The sequence below is a fragment of the Fragaria vesca genome, linkage group LG1 (assembly GCF_000184155.1).
Source record: "Fragaria vesca subsp. vesca linkage group LG1, FraVesHawaii_1.0, whole genome shotgun sequence".
Classification (NCBI taxonomy): domain Eukaryota; kingdom Viridiplantae; phylum Streptophyta; class Magnoliopsida; order Rosales; family Rosaceae; genus Fragaria; species Fragaria vesca.
In genome coordinates this window covers 7,193,004-7,212,484 of record NC_020491.1, presented here as the reverse complement: position 1 = coordinate 7,212,484, position 19,481 = coordinate 7,193,004, and the positions used below count along the sequence as shown (strand labels likewise).

At 37.7% G+C, this 19,481-nt stretch overlaps 3 protein-coding genes across 3 annotated transcripts; 1 reads left to right on the top strand and 2 right to left on the bottom strand.

Annotated features, from left to right (window-relative positions):
• The first annotated feature begins 1,984 nt into the window (after positions 1-1,984).
• On the top strand, positions 1,985-10,458 carry LOC101307243 (polyphosphoinositide phosphatase-like). Its single transcript, XM_004287624.1, has 16 exons — positions 1,985-2,591; positions 2,809-3,013; positions 3,101-3,266; positions 3,790-4,012; positions 4,358-4,434; positions 4,851-5,038; positions 5,113-5,210; positions 5,429-5,562; positions 5,663-5,791; positions 6,460-6,820; positions 6,975-7,096; positions 7,321-7,434; positions 7,914-8,099; positions 8,646-8,822; positions 8,965-9,076; positions 9,385-10,458. The coding sequence occupies exons 1-16, from the start codon at positions 2,463-2,465 to the stop codon at positions 9,502-9,504; spliced, it is 2,541 nt and encodes an 846-aa protein (XP_004287672.1). The 5' UTR covers positions 1,985-2,462; the 3' UTR covers positions 9,505-10,458.
• Positions 10,459-11,205: 747 nt separating this feature from the next.
• Positions 11,206-13,074, bottom strand: LOC101306954 (eukaryotic translation initiation factor 3 subunit K-like). The gene is made up of 8 exons (XM_004287623.1): positions 12,823-13,074; positions 12,655-12,711; positions 12,513-12,563; positions 12,344-12,406; positions 12,138-12,188; positions 11,990-12,056; positions 11,747-11,829; positions 11,206-11,624 (listed from the first exon to the last, which is right to left on the bottom strand). Exons 1-8 carry the CDS (start codon positions 12,943-12,945, stop codon positions 11,421-11,423), a joined length of 699 nt encoding a protein of 232 aa, XP_004287671.1. The 5' UTR covers positions 12,946-13,074; the 3' UTR covers positions 11,206-11,420.
• A 998-nt stretch (positions 13,075-14,072) lies between these two features.
• On the bottom strand, positions 14,073-18,900 carry LOC101306666. Its single transcript, XM_004287622.1, has 14 exons — positions 18,669-18,900; positions 18,471-18,560; positions 18,265-18,365; positions 17,933-18,046; positions 17,761-17,842; positions 17,424-17,491; positions 17,179-17,238; positions 16,958-17,082; positions 16,563-16,780; positions 16,378-16,487; positions 16,202-16,291; positions 15,203-16,117; positions 14,500-14,810; positions 14,073-14,400 (listed from the first exon to the last, which is right to left on the bottom strand). Exons 1-14 carry the CDS (start codon positions 18,898-18,900, stop codon positions 14,073-14,075), a joined length of 2,844 nt encoding a protein of 947 aa, XP_004287670.1.
• Between the last annotated feature and the right edge of the window lie 581 nt (positions 18,901-19,481).

The following is a 19,481-nucleotide window of genomic DNA, read 5'->3' as shown; positions in this document are numbered from 1 at the left end:
GTTAATTAAACTATTTGGTTCTATTTCGTCACACATTTGCACAAAGAACAAAACTAATTGGTTGCACAACTCATCACACCCTGGTTTTGATGTGACAAACCTAGGAAATCAATAATTTGCCACGTGCTTAATAAGGATCAAGGACCTTGATAATCTGGTATTACCAAAATAATGGACCTAGCTCTTTTGCATAATATATAGAAGTCTAATTATACAAGAAAAGCATATGGTTCACAATAGCTCATAGAATATGCTTGAGCTTGCCGCCACCCCAGTAGCATATATACGAAAATTCAAAGCATAAAACCATGCAGGAAATTTACGAAGAAAACCACCCTTCAATGATTGAACCAGGCTGATGATCGAGCTAGGGTTAGGGTTAGGGTTTTTGCATGTGTGGAACACGTTTGTATATATATTATAGTCTTCTGGGTTTACAGTGACATGTAGCTTTGGTATTTTGTGATGAAAGGAGCAAGCAAGACCATAGTTGGGGGCGATCGATGTGAACCCAGAAAATGATGACCAATGTGGATGGTGATCAATAATTGATAGAGTGACCTCAGTGACGGGTATGTTTAAAATGACAGGCCATCATGGTTTAGCTAGCAACAGAAATATCAGAGGACGAAATCTGGGTTGGTTTGGTTACTCGTGACTGCACTGCGCATCGATCTCCACCCATGGCGATGGGGGCTTATTATATAAATCAACACACCGGCCTAGATAATAACAGACTAGTTTTAGTTATAATTATACTTCACAATCTGGTTTGGTACGGCCATGGAAGTCAGAGGACCTCTTCTAACCAAAGAAGAAAAGGAAAAGCTCTCATTTGTCTTCTCAAAATTATTTAGTTATTTTTTCAGAGTCATAATACATAGTCTCTCGAAAATATAATTTAAAAAGATTTCAGATTAAAACGTAGATCATATGGTCGATAATTTTGATTTTCATTAATTGTCACTATAATGCTCCTAATAACCTTATCTATAATGATCGAATCAATGAATGACAACATTTAGTTTAAATGTCATTCGCGTAAAAACGATTGCATACATGTTACGAACATCCTTGAGTAATTTCCTTAATATCGTTGAACTTCACACTTTGATATGATTGCATTGTAATCTAAGCCACACAAAAAAAGACCTAAATTAATAGAACGCCACATGTAATAGTTAATGAGATAAATCGATAATTAAAAAAATTGATCGTCAACATTATGTCCAATCATCAAAATATTAGTCTAAAACTTATGATCGATTGTCTTACATGTATTAAATTATGTCCAATCACCAGAAGATTAGTCTAAATATTACTTATCTACATAAACTACTTCCCTATAACGAATTAATACTTGCCTTGGTTTCCAAATCAAGTGTTTGATCAAGATATAGATAACCAAAAATATAAGCAAAATTACAGCACAAGTCACAAAAGTTACTCCACAAATGACAAACGTTAATCAGCACTCAAATCCAATAATAAAAAATTTGTCCACAATAATCTGGTATTTATGTCAGTTAATCATCGATTATATTGAAAACACACCAATCAAGCTCCTCTATAATATCAAGAACAAAAAAAAATCAAGAACACAAAAAATAAAATAAAATAAAAAAAATAACGTGTGGACTAACTGAGAGCGGTCACCCAAGCTTGTGGCTTTCTTTTGGTCCTAATGTGTCGTACAAACAACAGCAACTCCAAAAAAAAAAACTATTAAAGATGATCAATAATTAGGTCTGTATTCCTTTCTCCCATTTTTCTTCTCGAACCTCCCAAACTCTTTTATCATTTTCCCCTAATTTCCTAATTAATTTCATTTTCCTCTCTTCGATATATAAAATTTTTGACCAAAAAAAGAAGAAGATATATATAAATTTTGCGCCCGCAAGTTTTATTTATTTTGTGGTCTGATAATATTAATATAGCTGATTAGCTTTTCCCTTCCATATAAAGCTTCCATTTTCAAACCCATCTATCTATCTATCTATCTAATCTCTCTCCTCTCTCTCCCTAAATTTACGTGGTGAATTTTCCAATTCTCAGGATTCGATCCCGCAATTTTCCATTATCATTATTCCGTCTTCTTTATTCGATTCGTTTCTTGATTGATTAGCGACAAAGAGAAGATCAGAGGTTTTGAAACGGCACCGTCTTGATCCGCCCAGATTGAAATCTCGCGGTGAATGGAAAGAGGAAGAAGAGGAGCTGAATTAGGCAAGGTCAAACAACTAAGCTGCTGAGAGGAGGTTTCGTTTTCGTGCGTTTATAATTGCGAATTTGATTGTGAAATGCTGTATTTGAAGCAGCCAAACTCCCTAATCTGGAGCTCATTTGGTGAATGATTTTGGTTTCGGGGATTGGATTTAGGGTTTGGATTCGGCTGTGCATGATATTCTGATAGGGCCCTGAGCTTGGGGCTCGGGGATCTGAATTTCGGACTAGTTATTATAATGGCGTCGTCGGAAAATGAGCCGGAGCAGCCGCCGTCCTCCCGCGCCGGAGGAGACGAAGAAGAAGCTATTACTCCTCCTCCTAAGCACGTTGATATGCAGAAATTCAGGCTTTACGAGACTCGATCGGTAATTCTCTCTCAATTTCCAGCTCAATTTTGTAATCATTTCCTCATCAACTTGTGTGGATTTTTTGGTGTAATTTTCGTTGCGGAAAGGTAGCATTGGAGACAGAAATGTGCTTGCGGTTTTCGGTGTTTTAATTGAATTTCATGAGCTTCTATGATATTTAGTGCAGTGGCTCTATTGCATAACAGCTTACATTTTTTGTTTCCGATGCTTTCAGAACTTTTACATGATTGGGAGAGACAAGAGTAGAACGTATTGGAGGGTACTGAAGATTGATAGATTGGATCCTTGTGAGCTTAATGTTCTTGAAGATTCTACTACTTATACCGAGCGTGAATGTTCTGACCTCTTGAGGCGGGTACATGAAGGGAACAAGGTCACTGGTGGATTGAAGTTTGTCACTACTTGTTACGGCATTATTGGTACAGGCGATTCTATGAGTTTACATTTTTCTTTCAAATTCCCGCAAATTCTTTGTATTAACTGTGGCGCGGTCGTTGTGGTTGTAGGGTTCATTAAGTTTCTGGGGCCGTATTACATGCTTCTTATAACAAAAAGAAGGAAGATAGGTGACATTCGTGGCCACGCGGTGTATGGTATCTCCAAAAGTGAAATGATCCCGCTTCCAAATTCTTCTGTTCAGTGCAGTATGTCTGATTCTAGAGATGAAAACAGGTACTTGTTCCTTTTCCTAGTAGATATACTTATTCCCTGGCACTACATTACGAGGGCGTTAAGTTTATTGATCTGTCATTTGTTCTTGGTCTGAATTAGTTGCTCTCTAGCACATAAGATTGTCCCTCTTATCTTAACCATATAAGATTTCAAGCATATTGCATTATATGATGTGTATTCTTCTATATTGGCTTTTTTTTAATATTAGTCCTTCTTGCAAGTTGTATATTGTTCGAATTTGCCGATTTCAAACTAATTCTTGGTATTTCTGGACTGTTCATACTCACTGATTTTATATGAGAAGGATTTTTTGTATTTGATGAGAGTTTAAGCATTTAGTTGCCACTTCTATTAACTTTCATTATGAGACGTTGTATAGCCTAGATGTTCTCGGCAGGATCTTTTTATTATTCATTGCTAGGCTCATCATTAGATCATGACTACTTATCTACAAATGCTGTTACACTAACTTTTTGTTGGGTTTTATCTACTAATACATTCTCTTTTTCATTGATGGCTTTAGATACAAGAAGCTCTTGTGCACAATGGACCTCACAAAGGACTTCTTTTTCAGCTACTCATACAATGTCATGCGTAGTCTACAGAAGAACATGTTGGATAATAAGATGGGACATGTCGTGTATGAAACCATGTTTGTGTGGAATGAGTTCTTAACTCGGGGGATAAGGAATCACCTGCAAAATACTGTTTGGACAGTTGCATTGGTTTATGGTTTCTTTAGACAGGTGAGGGTGTACATCCCTTCACAATATGCCTGCTGAACACTACTTACTTCAATTAGCATGTATTGCTCTCGGTTTATTTGATGGAAACTGACTTCCTTCACAAAGTTCTCGTTGGTCCCATTATGTTTTTGGTTTATGGAACAATCATTACTATCTCACATAACTCACTTCAGCCTAAATAACTATATTTTGCGTTTTACTATTATTCGAAGATTTGTTCTACCAGATATTTTTTGCCATTTTTTTATCTATTAAAATTGCAATACCTATTTGGTGCATGATTGTTCTGTTCTTGTTTCTTCACTTTTGTATTTTGGACTGATGGCTTATTGAAACTTAATGTAGGCCACTCTCTCTACATCTGGACGTGACTTCAAACTGACCCTCATTGCAAGACGTTCACGTCACTATGCGGGAACCAGGTGAGGGACATTCTAATTTATATTCCCTTATTCAATCAGGTACTTTGATTTTATTGGTTTGATGGATAGGTTTAGAAAATTTACCTCTTCCTTACTAAAATAGAATAGTTTGGATAACCTTGTTAGATGGTGTATTCACCATATTTTCCTTGTGCTGAATGTTACTCGTCTGAAAAACAGTGCTAGGGTTTTTTTTTTTTCCTCACATGATGTGTATATCTCTTGGTTCCCTTGAATTTAGGTATATTTTGAAGCTGTTGACATGGCTATTTTTTTTTTATTTATTAGTTTTATAATTTTGTTTTTCATATCTTTGGATATGGGAGGATAACATATGCTAGCTAACATGCTCACAATGTTAGCAGATACAGTATGTTCATGCTTGTATGCCTCACTTGTTGCTTTTACTCGAATAGGTATCTAAAACGTGGTGTTAATGAGAAGGGAAGAGTGGCTAATGATGTTGAGACCGAACAAATAGTTTTTGAGGATGTTCCTGAGGGCTTCCCCATTCAAATAAGTTCTGTTGTACAGAACCGTGGCTCAATCCCTCTCTATTGGTCACAAGAAACATCGCGTTTGAACATCAAACCAGATATAATATGTATGTCCTGTTATAATATTTAGCTCTCAAGAATGTGTTGTGAATCTGTGTAACTAACTTTTTTCTCCTTCCAGTGTCAAAGAAGGATCAAAACTACGAAGCCACTAGGCTTCATTTTGAAAATCTTGTCAAGAGATATGGGAACCCCATTATCATTTTAAATCTCATCAAGGTAATTTATGAAGTGATAGTCCTATGCTGATGATATTTCCTTTTGTTTCTATTCTTCAATACAATGCCAACTGATATATGCACTAAACTACAATATGCTTACCATACAACTTAACAAAATGAGGCGTTTGGTAATGTAGTTCTGCTGTTAGTTCTACTAGTTTGTTGACCTATACATTTTAATTTATTTTTGTAATTTTTATCTGTTGTTATCAACAGACACAGGAAAAGAGGCCTCGAGAGTCCATTCTACGCACAGAGTTTGCTAATGCAATTGATTTCATAAATAAAGATCTATCTGAGGAGAACCGTCTCAGATTCCTCCACTGGGATTTGCACAAACATTCTCGAAGGTACATCTTATGATTATTTGCTAGCAATTGTTTTGATGATATGGTATCTGAAATTGTCTTCCTTAAACAAAATGTGAAATTGTTTCCTCCTTCCCTGCAGCAAAGCTGTAAATGCGCTACTACTCTTGGGCAAGGTGGCTACATATGCCTTGAGTTTAACTGGATTCTTCCATTGTCAAGTTACACCAGAAATGGGACCTGAGGGCTTGATTAATTGCCCTTCATCTGAGTAAGTTGTCATCTATTCTACTAGTTTTCAGGTTGAAGTGATCTGTACGAATATTTAGCACTTGGATGTACTTACCTTCCATATATGTAGAAGTTTTGTTCATATGTATTGAAGTTTCACATGAAAACCCTGAGTACGTCGTCATCTCATTTAATTCTTTTAGGTTTTCATAATTTGGGTGCTTAGTACTTGTATCAATACCACTGGGTGGTAGAATTCGTGTTCCATTGCACCGGGAACATTTTTCCCAAGTTCCAACAATCAATTTTGTTCCTTTTTTCCTGGGCCAAAGACTTGAAATGTTGCTCTTGTAGGTTAAGTATGTTAAGTGTATGTCCAGTTGTTTGAGGTCTGTTCACCTTCTTCTTGATGTGTCTCTCAGATTATTATTTTCTTTTTTAAATTTTGTTTATCATTTTGTTAGTCTGTGGATTCCTTATTCACTTTTTAATCAGTTCTCTAAAGTATCTAGTTCTATTGTACTTATGGTGAAAATCTTCTATTGTCATTTTATCTCCAAAAGGTTTCTTCAGATCAAATTCATTACCTGTTGGCACTCCTCTTTGGAAAGTGGATGTGCTTTGTAGTTCATTATATCTTTACTATTGTAAACTATAAGAAATAGCTCTGGGCTTTTATCTCTCTTTGACAAAGTATATATGGAACAGGGATTTCGACAATTGTACATCTCCCCAAAGACATTATGCAAATGGAGACGAGGATGTTGATAACATAGCGGGGAAACCAACTGGAGACAGCAATGTTGGAAATGGAGGTCATTCTGCCAAACTATCCACATTCCAGAAGGGGGTGCTGAGGACCAACTGCATAGACTGCCTTGATCGGACTAATGTTGCGCAGTATGCATATGGGTTGGCTGCTCTAGGACACCAGCTTCATGCTTTGGGACTTTTAGAGAATCCCAAGATAGACCTTGACGATCCCTTGGCTGATGAATTGATGGGATTTTATGAAAGAATGGGTGATACACTTGCCCACCAGTATGGTGGTTCAGCTGCTCACAATAAGGTGAGGAACATGTTTTGAAGTGTAAATTTGGATTGAATAACCTCTGGGGTTTGAGTTCCATGATCTGCTTACCCATTTACCTCTGGGCTTAGATGGTGAACGTCATGTACCCAATATGATTCTTTGAAACTAAATGAACTCCTATACTGTACAGATATTTTCCGAGAGAAGAGGTCAATGGAGAGCAGCAACTCAGTCTCAGGAATTCTTCAGAACTCTACAACGGTATTACAGCAATGCGTATATGGATGCACAGAAGCAAGATGCAATTAATATGTAAGGTTATGAGTCTTAGTCATGTTTCATTTGACCTTCTTTAACAAAATACATATATATATAGCATATATATTATATATAGTATTATCGGTACGAAAAGACAAGTGGTTGCACATAGAAATTCCGACAGCTTGTTTTTTTCTGTTAACTTTTATTCAAGTGTGTATTGACTTACAGTTATGCATGACAATGCTAAAGTCTTTATTCGTCAAATTTTGGAGCAGATTTCTCGGGGATTTTCAACCGCAGCAAGATAAACCTGCACTCTGGGAACTGGATTTAGACCAGCATTACCATGATGGGAGGCATGGGTCAAAAGACATGGATGAAGATGGCTGGTATGTAGCAGGCCAATCAAATGCCTTGAGATTTGATATTTTGTGGGAATAGAATGTTTTTATACCTCATCCTGTGAAGCCTAATTCAATGTGCTTTTTTCTAATATCAAGTTCATATGGTCTGTTTTTAATTGTTGCATGGGTTTGGGTTGATAAATTACATATTATTTGCTCTCTTTGAATAGTAAAATTTGTGGGTATATGGTGATTTTAATTATCTTCTTTGTTCCATTGTATGCCCTACACCACTTGACTGGATGAAAGGACAATGAAGCTTCTTGGAACATATAGGGCCCTATTTATTTTCCTTCTTCCGTTTCCAGAATATTTATATAGAAAGTCATAAAGCTAGGAAATTATATTTTGTGTAATGTCTGCTTAATGTTTCATTTAATATATTCACTTACTTCCCTCTGATGCTTACCTTGTTCAAATTCATTGTCGAATCTTTTCCTAACTTATTGCTTCTCTGTATCTAGGTCTACAATCAAGAGATCATATTCCGACGGAAACATTCTTCGTCCAAATAGCTCACCTATGTCAGCACCAAGTGTGAAGCAGGAGACTACCTATCCAGTTTTGCCTAATCAAACTAAACAAAGCAAGATACTTTCAGAATCGTCGCCTGAAATATCAACTTGTGAGAGCGATATTGCATATTCAAGGTTCGCTAACGACCACTGTTCATCTGTTCATTATTATCCTTTTCTTGCATGACAACTTGTAATGACGGAGCAAAACAACATATGGAGTCTGTACTGTTTCCTTTCAAGAGAAGAAATTTTTTTCAGAGAGCACATGATAGTAACTAGGAAGTCTAAAGAGGGCAGTATAAAAAGAAGACATTCTTTTTGAAAAATTTATTGTACTCTCTAACTTTTGGGGTTGTGTGAATAAATATAGATTACATTTGATCTTGATCTTAATTCGTTTAATAGACTACCCATCAAGAAAGGCTTGACATTGTCTATTCTTCCATAATTCATTATGACTAAGTATAATTTAGTCCCATTGCTGAGGCAAACATAAGTAAATATGAGGAAACATAAAACTTACCTTAATGAGAAGGATATACAAGGAAGTTGAGCACAGTACATGAAGAGGATTACTTGAGGGGAAAAATGCTAGCCTAGATTACCTGGGCTCCTGCGCACTGCACTCATCCAAGCAGTTCTCATTCAGCTTATTGTGATTTTGGTTTTTCTGTATAGGTACACTCCCTCAATGCCTCGCAGACAACTTTTTGGAGAGTTGCAAAGATATCGGTGTCTTGAAAGTGATCATATTTATTATTCCGAACGTGGAGATGGATATAATTTCTCGAACTTTGTGGATCTAGACTGGCTATCTTCCTCTGGGAATTCATGTGAGGAGGAGCCGTTTGAGAGGTACTTACGGTGACCACCAAATAAATTTAAAACAGATGTCTTTTTCTTTGATTACAAAAGAGAGTTCCTTTTATTTTGATGGGATTCCCATCAAGGAAGATGATTAAACTGTTACCTGAAAGTAGAGATGTAATGTTTGTAGATCGTCATTACTTACCAACTCACCCCTTGAGGGGCTATCATCGGAGAATGTTGTCAACGGAATTATAGGAGAGTCTACACCCTCCACAAGTGAATATGGATCCATGTTGAAGGTCAGTGAACTTTCCTTTGGAATGCTAGAAGTATTGTCCCAATTGATAGCTTTGTTCTTTTCTCTTTTTTTTTTCTCTGTTTTGGTCTGAAACTCATTCATTTTACGTTTTGTTAGTTCCACTAAAGGAGAACCCTAGTTAAGATCCATATTATCCAGTTCACTTGTTTTGAGCTGGATGGCATTCTTTTGTCTGGCAAAATTTGGCGTCAGAGATTGGAACTTTTTGTTACTTGTACTTGTTCCCCTTACAAAATGGACTCCGATGTCATTTCTTAATACTAGCCGTTGCTATCTTATAATCTGCAGGGAAAGGGGCAGACAGGAATAGGATCATCCTTCACTAATGGAGAGAGTTCCAATGTTCCTGAAGACTTCCCAGATAGCTTTGCGAACTGGGTCAATTATGGAGAGACACTATGCCACTGAAATTTGGATCATTTTCCCTGTATTGCATTTTCGGCTCTGTAGACGGCACGATAGCCGTTGACCAAAATGCTGATCCATGGATGAGAAACTATAGATGGCATGTCAGCCATATCTGGAACAAGGAGAAAACAAAAGCAGCAGAAGCCGGGGTGTTGTGTACAGCATAGAATTGATTCGTAACAAATTTCAGTCGGGAACCTATACCAAATTAGAGAGTAAATAGTCAACAGTTGAGATTCTTTAGGAGCTCTTCCTCCATCAGTTCGTGGACTGAAAATCTGATTCTTGTAAATATTTTGCTCTGTACTTTAGCATTCCAGGTCCCATTGATTCTTTATATACCTTCCATGTTTGTGAACATGCATAAAACTAACAATGCGGGTACATGTATCGGAAACTCTGCTGTTGTTGAACTGATTACTGGCCTTTTAGTGCAATAAGTGGGGTTTATTATAGGTCAAGGACAATCTTCAGCAATACCCAGAGCAATTTATATTAATGAATATTCAGTAGTCATTCATTCATTCAAGAGTCCTTTGGTTACGGCTGAGTATCCACCTATCAGACTTACCATTGCCGATTACATCTTCCTTTGCAACCACTCATAGATTGCAGACATGTTTGTATATGTGATTCACTGGGCGAGGGAAGGAGGAAGGTTCATCTTGTTAATTGGGACAGTGTCAACCAAAATATGCAGGTGGAATTTTGACGTGAATAAAGCTATCTGAATCATGATGATCTTCTTGATCCAAAGTACAAAAAAGCGAAGTAATAGTTGTAAGGTCCCTACTCCCTAGTTCTAATACCTGGAATATCATTTGTTTTTGGTAGCTCTCTCATTAGACATGGTTCTATGGAGAACTTGTAATGGCAAAGAGGTGCACTTTTGGACTGATCTTTGGTCAGGTTGCGGTTTGCTATGTGATTTTGCAAACCCTTCTATGGTGGATGACAATATTATGGTTCATGATATTGGATAATGGAGAATGGGATGCTACTTTGCTCTTTGCTTGTCTTCCTCATGCTGTGGTTGAAAAAAATTTATGCATCCCAATGTCTTAGATAAATCAAATGAAAAATGAATGATTAGTTAATATGGAGGTATACTACCGAGTGGGCAATTCACTGTTAGGAGTGCTTATTGCAGCTTGGTTGATTATGGCCATAGTCCTGATCGTAAACATGGAAGTTAAACATTCCCCCCAAATTGAGGACCTTCCTTTGGTTACTTCTCAAAGTCTTAAACTCATCTCTAAACAAAAAAAAAGAAGAAAAAAAAAGTCTTAAACTCATCTATCTGGCATGCTATTGGTGCCCAAGATCCATGATCAGTGGGATGATTGGATTGTTTCGTGTGTTGGTTTATATGGAAATGGAGAATCAATTGTCTGACGATACTTTTCAAGGTCCTCAATCCTCATGATGCACAGCTAATTCTATCTTGAGCTACCTAACAGAATGGACTACAGCTACTTCTAAATCAAGGGTTTGCTACTGCTCCTCTAACTGAGCTGCTATGCTGGCAGAAACCTCCCCCCTAGTTAGTTCAAATTCAATAGGTTTTAACTGAGTTGTGATCCGTGCACCCATGATCTGGGTTTTGGTTGCGAACTCTTGAACCAACAAGGTAAAGACCGTACAACTCATCGAAAAGGAAAAAAGGTAAAGACCGTACAACTCATCGAAAAAGAAAAAAGGTAAAGAGACCAATAACAGAGACATGATATTAAATTCTGCCGCTGCTTGGGCGTATCAGGTTTTCAACATACTCAAAGTCAAAACAGAATAAACGAAGCTACAAAGCCATAATGAAGTAATGAACCACCTAAGCCATGTAATCATATCAGTAGTCTTATAATCCGGAGCCTGAAATGTTCTCACAAGGTCCATGTAGAGGTTGACAGGAAAGCAAATCAACCCAGGATGGGAAAGATTCGAGCCACATGGTCTAATGGAATTCCATCATCTGTGCTTTTCTTCAGCTCTGGATGGTTGAACTCATTTCGAGGCAAAACAATGAGTTGGCCCTTGCCATGACCTTTTTCAAGAGCCCATCCGCTGTTGGCTACATGATGCTCAAGGAATTTGTCCAAGGATAAACCTTCAAGGTTGATTGCCTGTGGCATACGATAACATATTATAAGTTTATAGAAACAGGTGCACAGAGCAATTAACTGACCAGACGATACAAGAAACTTCAGACCTTTCAACTTAAAGCAAGGGAGGAACAAGTATATACCTCAGCAAGCACAGATCTGGGAACCTTTTGGTAAGTCAAGGAAAGAACATGAACTGCATAAGCTTGGATCGCTTGCTCAAAACCTGCAAACCATTTCCTCATAAGCCAAAACTGTATCATGTTGATAACATAAACGATCGACAAAATACTGAAAGAAAGAGAATAACAGTAGGACCACATCCATAAATCAAGATCACTTCTGAAAAGAAAAAAGGCAAATTCAAATGAAGTATCCAAAAATACCTGGGACAGCTTCAAGTATGTGACGATTCTTAGATGCTTCATCCCAGAATTGACTGAATCTTCCAGTCTGCAAAAACAAAAGCTAGCGTTTCAGGAACTGCATAGCTTATGGATCCATATATCCAATTATCCAGTAAAGAAACTTCACCTCCAAATAGTGAGATAGCACAATGAGAGTCTTGAACTGCTCCTCCATTTGCTGATAAAAAAACAGAAACAAAGGAGAGGATTAGTTGATCAAAACTCTGAAACTTTCGCTGAATTCAACGCACCATATATGGCCAGAAACAACCAGTACACAACGCAATTGTTAACGAGAACAATCAAACATTGGTAGAGAACAAGATATAATACCACTCTTTCAGGAATTAGGAAGAGACAGAGGCTGAAATCAGGAGCCGGCATTGCCATCAGTGCCTACACATTTAACATAACCGAAACTTCAAACACATTTCTTACTACACCAAATGAACAATAACAATCGATATCGAATGCGACAGCTTTACAAGATCAAAATGCAGACCTTAACCAAAATACGAGCAACAATCTGAGTACTCATACGCTCCGGCTCAAACTGCATATCCAAAAATTACACGAACAAAACATCACAACAAAGCACAGAAGCTAGCCAAAACCAAAAGCAATACTCCTAAACCCTAAATCACCTGATACAGACGAAGCAGGCAGAGATTCGCATCAAGACTGTAAGTCTGTGACGAAACCTAAAAATCCACTCTAATTCAATCAATCCTCCACAGATTTCAATACATCAAAGCAAATTAATCAACGAATCGAATCGAATGGAATGGAATGGAATGGAAGAGAAGACAGACCTGCTCGTTGACGTAGCTTTCGAGATCGGGGAGGATATCGGGGTTGTATGGATTGACGGCGACCAATTGCTCCACCGTGAACGACACTTGCTGCTGTGGCGACGGCGGCGTTTGCTGTCCCATTTTCGGCTTTTGAAACCCTAAAAAGTTCTCAAGCAAAACGTAGAGACACTCTGAGAGGTTTTGGTTTTTCTCACAGCGATAGAGAGAGCTCGAGGGTTTTTGGTTCTCACTGTGAGGTCTATAGCTGACTTACCTACATACCCCTCCCTTCTTACTTTCTTTTTCTTTTCATTTTTTTTCCAAAAAAAAGTGCGACTTAAAATTTTCTTCACGATAATTTAATCGAATTCAAAGCTTTAGCAATTGTTTGTTTGTTTTTTTTTTTTTTGAAAGGTTGTTTGTTCTTTTTAATAAGACCAATTTTTTGTTGGTTTGACAAGTTTTGTGTTCGGTTAGATGATGACACTCGTGTCATGAAGGAGAAAAGAGAGGATTTGAAATTTAGGTGTGGAGTTAAGCCTTCGAGTTAGGATATGCGTTCCAAATCTTGTAAAAATTAAAATAGAATGAGAAATGTGAATAGACTCACACTAGCACATCTTTCATAGATGAGTTTTGGATTGATGACACTGCTGACATTGTCATGAATAGAAATGGTTGTATTCTGATACAAGGTTCAGGCTCTATGAGACCACTTGGTATACTATCCAATTTCAACTAATGATGAGAATCACCATCCCAACCTAATAGATGTCTTTGCCGACAATCCGGCAAAGAAAAAAAAATTGTGGATACATGAAATAAAGATATAAAATGTTGATAATAATGTCCAGTATCATTTGGTCTAGTGGCATAGTCTCCTCTTTAGAAAATGAGAGATTCTGAGTTCGACTCACGCAGTTATAATTTACTTCATAAAAAAAAAAATGTGTTGATGATAATTCAAGGATTTATGTTAATAATTAACATGAGTGGGCAAGGTCAAATTTGTCATTCTCATGTGAGCCCTGCCTCCAAATGGGAAGAACATTGATTCTATTATCTTGAAAAGAAGAGAAAAATTGAGTAGGCCATTTTTCTTTCCTGAATGCCTACTGAAACAGCCCTTCATATTCATTAGAAAAGAAAATTAATTACAGAACTCACCAGTCTGATTCCTGTAGACTACAAAACTTTCTATACAAGAATACAGGCATGATGAAAGACTATAACTGAACTGACACTACAAGCTAGAGAGTGCTATTGTTCTACAGATTCAGAAGATTCGATATCAAATTCCAGCCCATCCATGTCTTCTTATCGGAAGGGCACGCGAAATTGAGTTCAAACATCTCCTTGCTAACAGGTTCACCAGATTCACAGAAGCCAACCAGCTTGGCAACTATTTCTGCACTCTCTTGTACATGTTGCATGTTATGAGGGTCAGTCCACAGCTTGTTTACCAGCTGCAGCCTCCTTTGTTTTCCTCCTGGCGGGACATCCCATTTAGCATACAGCAACTCTCTCTCGTCTGCTGTTAACTTAGAGCTAACCCTCTTGGCCAAATACTCCCTTTCTTGCTTAAGAGCCTTGATACTGCAAAAGCCATGCCAATGTTTCAGCAGATTATAGCAAATAATGAGATGGTTGATTCAAGGGCGCTAATAAAAGCCACTTGGGAATTGGGATTGTTACCTTGCTGAAACAGTGCCTGAAGGTTCATCGCCTAAAAGTGCAGGACTTGCATTACCAAGATCAGAGAAGTGTTGTTCCAACCATTGCAATCTTCTGAGTTCAACTTCCATGTATATCTGATCAGAGGGATCGCCCTTGAACAACAGATAGAATTGGCTGCGGTGAGTAATTGAAACATGGCACAAATGCCATAGCATGACAATTTCTCTTCTATCCTCTTCAAAAGTCAGGTGCCATGCCAAAGGAATAGATTCATTGATTTTATCTGTCTCTTCAGTTCCAGCTTCTTTGTCCTCCTCCATCGAAATTACCTGAAACCATATATATATGATATAATAAATGTTAAATGTTGAAACTAATAGTATAAAAGTCATAGCATTAGCCCATTTTTTGTCTTTTTTTTTTTGTCATGTCATGGCATATTGGTATTATACTATAATTCTCAACAAAGGGGACAAAAGTTCCAAATTCTAGTTTTTAGTCCTGATGAGTTGTCACACTGATGGAAGTTGTATTCATTTTGAGGAAAGGCATAAAGAATGAAAGCAAAGTAATATTTGATCAAGGAAAACTGAACAATCTCAAAAACCAATAATCATGCCTAATCAATATACTCATATGCTACTTCACTGGCACTCCTGACATTGAAATGTCATGGATTTCTAATGGCAATTTTTTGAACTATAAGTGAAATGCACATTACCTGGCACAACAGAAGGTTCTTCTGGTATTGGAGCTTTAGCACCCGTTCTTTTAACTCAGTAACATAAGTTCTAATGCTACGTATATTCTCCTCTGCAGCATTCTTGAACATCCTCTGCATTTTCTTCACATTAACTGATGATTGTGGAGCAGCAGGACTTCTCTCTTTGGACGATTTACGGGTACCATTTTCATCACTCTTTGGTGGAGTAGATTTAAACCTCCCAGACATGGTGACGTCATCACTAGGCATAGCATCATTGTTCTGGGGCACCTTGTTCTCAGTCTCATAATCCATCACTTTACGCGAAGGGGTCATAGGTGAGCAAGGAGACCGAATCAGATGCGGCATATTTGCACTATTGCTTAGGCTGAAAGGAATGAGTTTCTTCTTTTTTGACGGTGTCTTGCATTCTGGAATTTCCTCACTAGTTGCAAATGCAGAAGCCAGCTGGTCAATAGATTTCTGAACATTCTCAAGCTTCCTTTCTAAAGATTCAATGTTGCCTGCCTGAGATTTCCATCGAGTGATCTCTTCTTTCAGGTTGGCCTCACCTCCAATCATAGATTCTTCCGGAATGGAGCTAACTGCTTGTATGTCCTTTATTTCAGACAGCAGCTTTGCTATAGTTTCAGTTGTTTCTTTATTTCCCAGTTGATGGGTGGCTACCTCCTTGTGAAGTACTTCAAGTGCTCGATTTGCCTCATCACCGAGCTGCTTCTGTCTCTGCTCTAACTTTCGGATTTCATTCACAAGCATGGATGGATCTGTAGAATTTACTGATCTCCTCATAATTGACTGCCTTCGAACTGCATTTCTTGTACGAGACTGTGGAGTAGTAGCAACTGTTTCATTCTCTCCGGGAAAAGAAAGACGCCTAGCGACTTCAGAAGAAGGTCCACATTGGTTTGATCCCTGATATTATATAGGTCAAAAACTTGAGTTAAACCCATGCACGAAAATCATAAAGCAGACATAACAAATACAATATCATAGTACCTTCTGCACTTTGCTCACACTCCGTTCTAATTCAAGTTGTGATTGTGCAAGGTCTCTTTGTCGCTTTAGCTCTTCCATTTCCCTCTCCATCTGGAAAATAAAATTCCGTTACATGTCAGAGTAAGCACATAGAGGCAGGACATAATAAATGTTCAAGTTTTTTTTTGGCATCACACCTGCTTGATTTTCAAGTCTTTTTCTTCTAGTATGGACCTAAGCGCAGAAGGCTCTGGACTCCTCAGCTCTGCTTCAAGTCTGGCTATTCTCTGTGAATTATGGAAACAAGGTTAGGCAGGGCAATATAAGGCTATAAATTTGAAAGTGAATTTTAAAAAGGCTGTAAATTCCAGGAGAGATAAATAGCTGCTAATCCTTTTTACCATGTTTATTTTCGCAGCATTGGTGACCTCCTTGGCACTAGTTGCGAATGATAGTGTATTTCTTGTTTGCTCTACATGACTTAAAGCTGGGCTTACAGTACATATAATGGCTGTCCGAGCATTCCCCCCAAGTGAAGACTGCAAAATTCGTGTAAGTTTTGAATCCCTGTACGGTATGTGGCCACTTCTCTTTCCACCACTGCATAAAAGAAGCTATAGTGAGAGAAATACTTGCATATTTAACAAATTAAGAAACATAAAAAATCTCCACAATTATCTCACGTTCTTAACCAAGTATTGTTTCCACCACATCAAATTGCAGGATTAAATTTAAGCTGTAGTGGGAAATGTGAGATGTTCTAGAATTGGCACTTACCTTAGCTTCCTGATAACTGTTGTGAGTGTTAGCAAGCTGCGGTTAATATGACTACCTTCCTTCAACCTTGTACCATCTGCATTTGTCTGGGAGGCACGTTCACTTCCAGCTAGGTCCACAAGGTTCTGCAAATTTCCAAAATTATAATCAGTCTCTACTCAACAAAAGTTTGTTGATTTCTACTATCAAAAAACTGGGTGAGGAAATAAAGATTAACATACCAAACTAGCTCCAAAGGACTTCACTGGACCTGAACTCTCTCGGAGGCTGCTCTCTATAGTCTGGCGAGAAAAAAAACAAGAGCATTAATTTGAAGGATCACATAATTCATCCTGATTATGACAATAACTAGTGAAGAATGATAGAAGTGATAATGCAGTCTGCATGAAAGTGCAAAGAGTATAATTTACAATTCGTGAAACATTTATTTCAAAAGACTCATGCAAAGATTCAAAACTAAAATTACCAGCCTGATTATCTGATGTGATCTCGAGCTTTTATCATTTAGGGCAGTTTCTCCAACTTGCCTTTGAGCTGCAAACACAATTTTTACTATTAGAGGATCATACAGAATAGAAAGGTTCATTTTGCCCCAAATATATCATGTAATAGAAATGGCTGTAAAGGGGACGACACAAGAAAGATGTTCACTGATCACTAGATGTAAACAAGTTAATTACAAGGGAATGAAACCTGATACATACAATAAATTTTTTGTTTTTTTAAACGAAAAGTATAAAGCCTCATTCAACTTATCACTTCAAATGATGGTTGAACATAATCCACTTGAATCAATATATTACCTTCACAAATTCCAATCAAATGCTTCAAATGTTGGCCATCTTCAATAATTTCTTCATGTAATTTATCCACATTGGTCCCTTTCTACATTAGAACAAAAAATGCATGAAAAAGTTGACACAAAAAATGATAAAAACTATCTGATCTCCAACCAGGAAAGTTTCTTGTATATACCTCAGCATCATCCAAAAGTCGAACGGGGCCAGATTTGCGTTTCAGAAGGTCAACAATAGTTTCATTGTAGATCTCCAGTGCAGAAAATTTAAGAATGAACTCCCTCTCTGGTGTCTGTGAGATCAAAACTATTCAAAGTTAGGGAATAAAATAAACTCACCATATAACAAACAAACAAACACATTGCAGTAAATGTAAACTAGTAAGGAATAAGTATAAGACGTCATAGGAATGTCCAACCATATTGTCTTTCTTATTTTGACACTATGATTTCCCCTCACAAGATACAGAGCAATCCAAAATCCATCTATCTTGATGGAACTGTGCCTTACGTTTCTGATATGTTCAAAAATGTCCTTGACAGCATTTTCAGTGATTCCTCTCATGGTGAATGTCTTTCCACTACTGGTCTGCCCATATGCAAAGATTGTTGCTGCCAAAAAAAGAACATGGAATTCTTAGAATTGGCCTAAAGTCCTCTCCACACACAATATAACATCATCTAAAACTACAGGTTACTAACAATACGTTAAGTTACCATTCATCCCTGTAAGCGCAGATAAAGCAACATCCTTGGCCCCTTCTTCATAAACCTTCTGAGTTGAGCATGTTGGGCCAAACACCTTATCTGTCACAGGCAAATAACAACAAATAAATCATTCAAGTAAAAACCTTGCACCGGAGAAATGTACTTCTGAAATAGGAAATTTTATACAACAATAGCTGCAGAACATACCAAATGTGTATGGATTAGCAGGCCTCTCATGATTTGGATTCTTGAAAACAATTGTGTTCTCATCCAGGCAGTCCCAAGCAATAAGATCATACATTGCCTGCTCTCTCCGGTTCAGCGGCCTCAATCGAACAGTGACCAAGATTTTCTCCTCACGAACTCTTGAACCACCCGGAGTGGAACAAATAGTCCTATGAATCTTAGAATTCGGCGTCGCCGGAGTCCCAGCCATCATCTTCTTCACTCACTAGCCTCCACTCTACATAATCACCAACGTCACATCATTCAATACATCATCTATACCAAATGTCAGCAATCTCATCTGTTTCTTGCATTGCAAAATCTAACTAAAACAAATTGGGGGAAAACGAAACCCTAGCTTAATCATGAACAAAATCGAGCACTCCGATAACGAAATCAAGCTCATAATCATCAACTAAAACCTAAAACACCGAATATAACCTATCAGATTCCTCGCGATTCTTGAAATTTCTTCACTCAAACAACAAATTCAACCTGAAAAGTCCTTCGTCTTAAACCTAAACAAAAAACCGCTACATCCTACTACGAACTTCCACGAATCTACAGCATTGCAGTAATCCAAAACCAAAGAAAGAGAATCCGTAATCCCTAATGGCTAATGCTTACCGTAAAATTGGAGTTCTTGAGAAGATTGAGAGTCGCCGAGGTCCAGAACCGCCGGCGGAGGGTTCCGATTCACTTCCGATTGGCTCCGATAGGGTTTGGTCACAGTGAAGAAATTTACAGAGAGAGAGAGAGAGAGAGAGAGAGAGAGAGAGGAGGAGAGAGAGANNA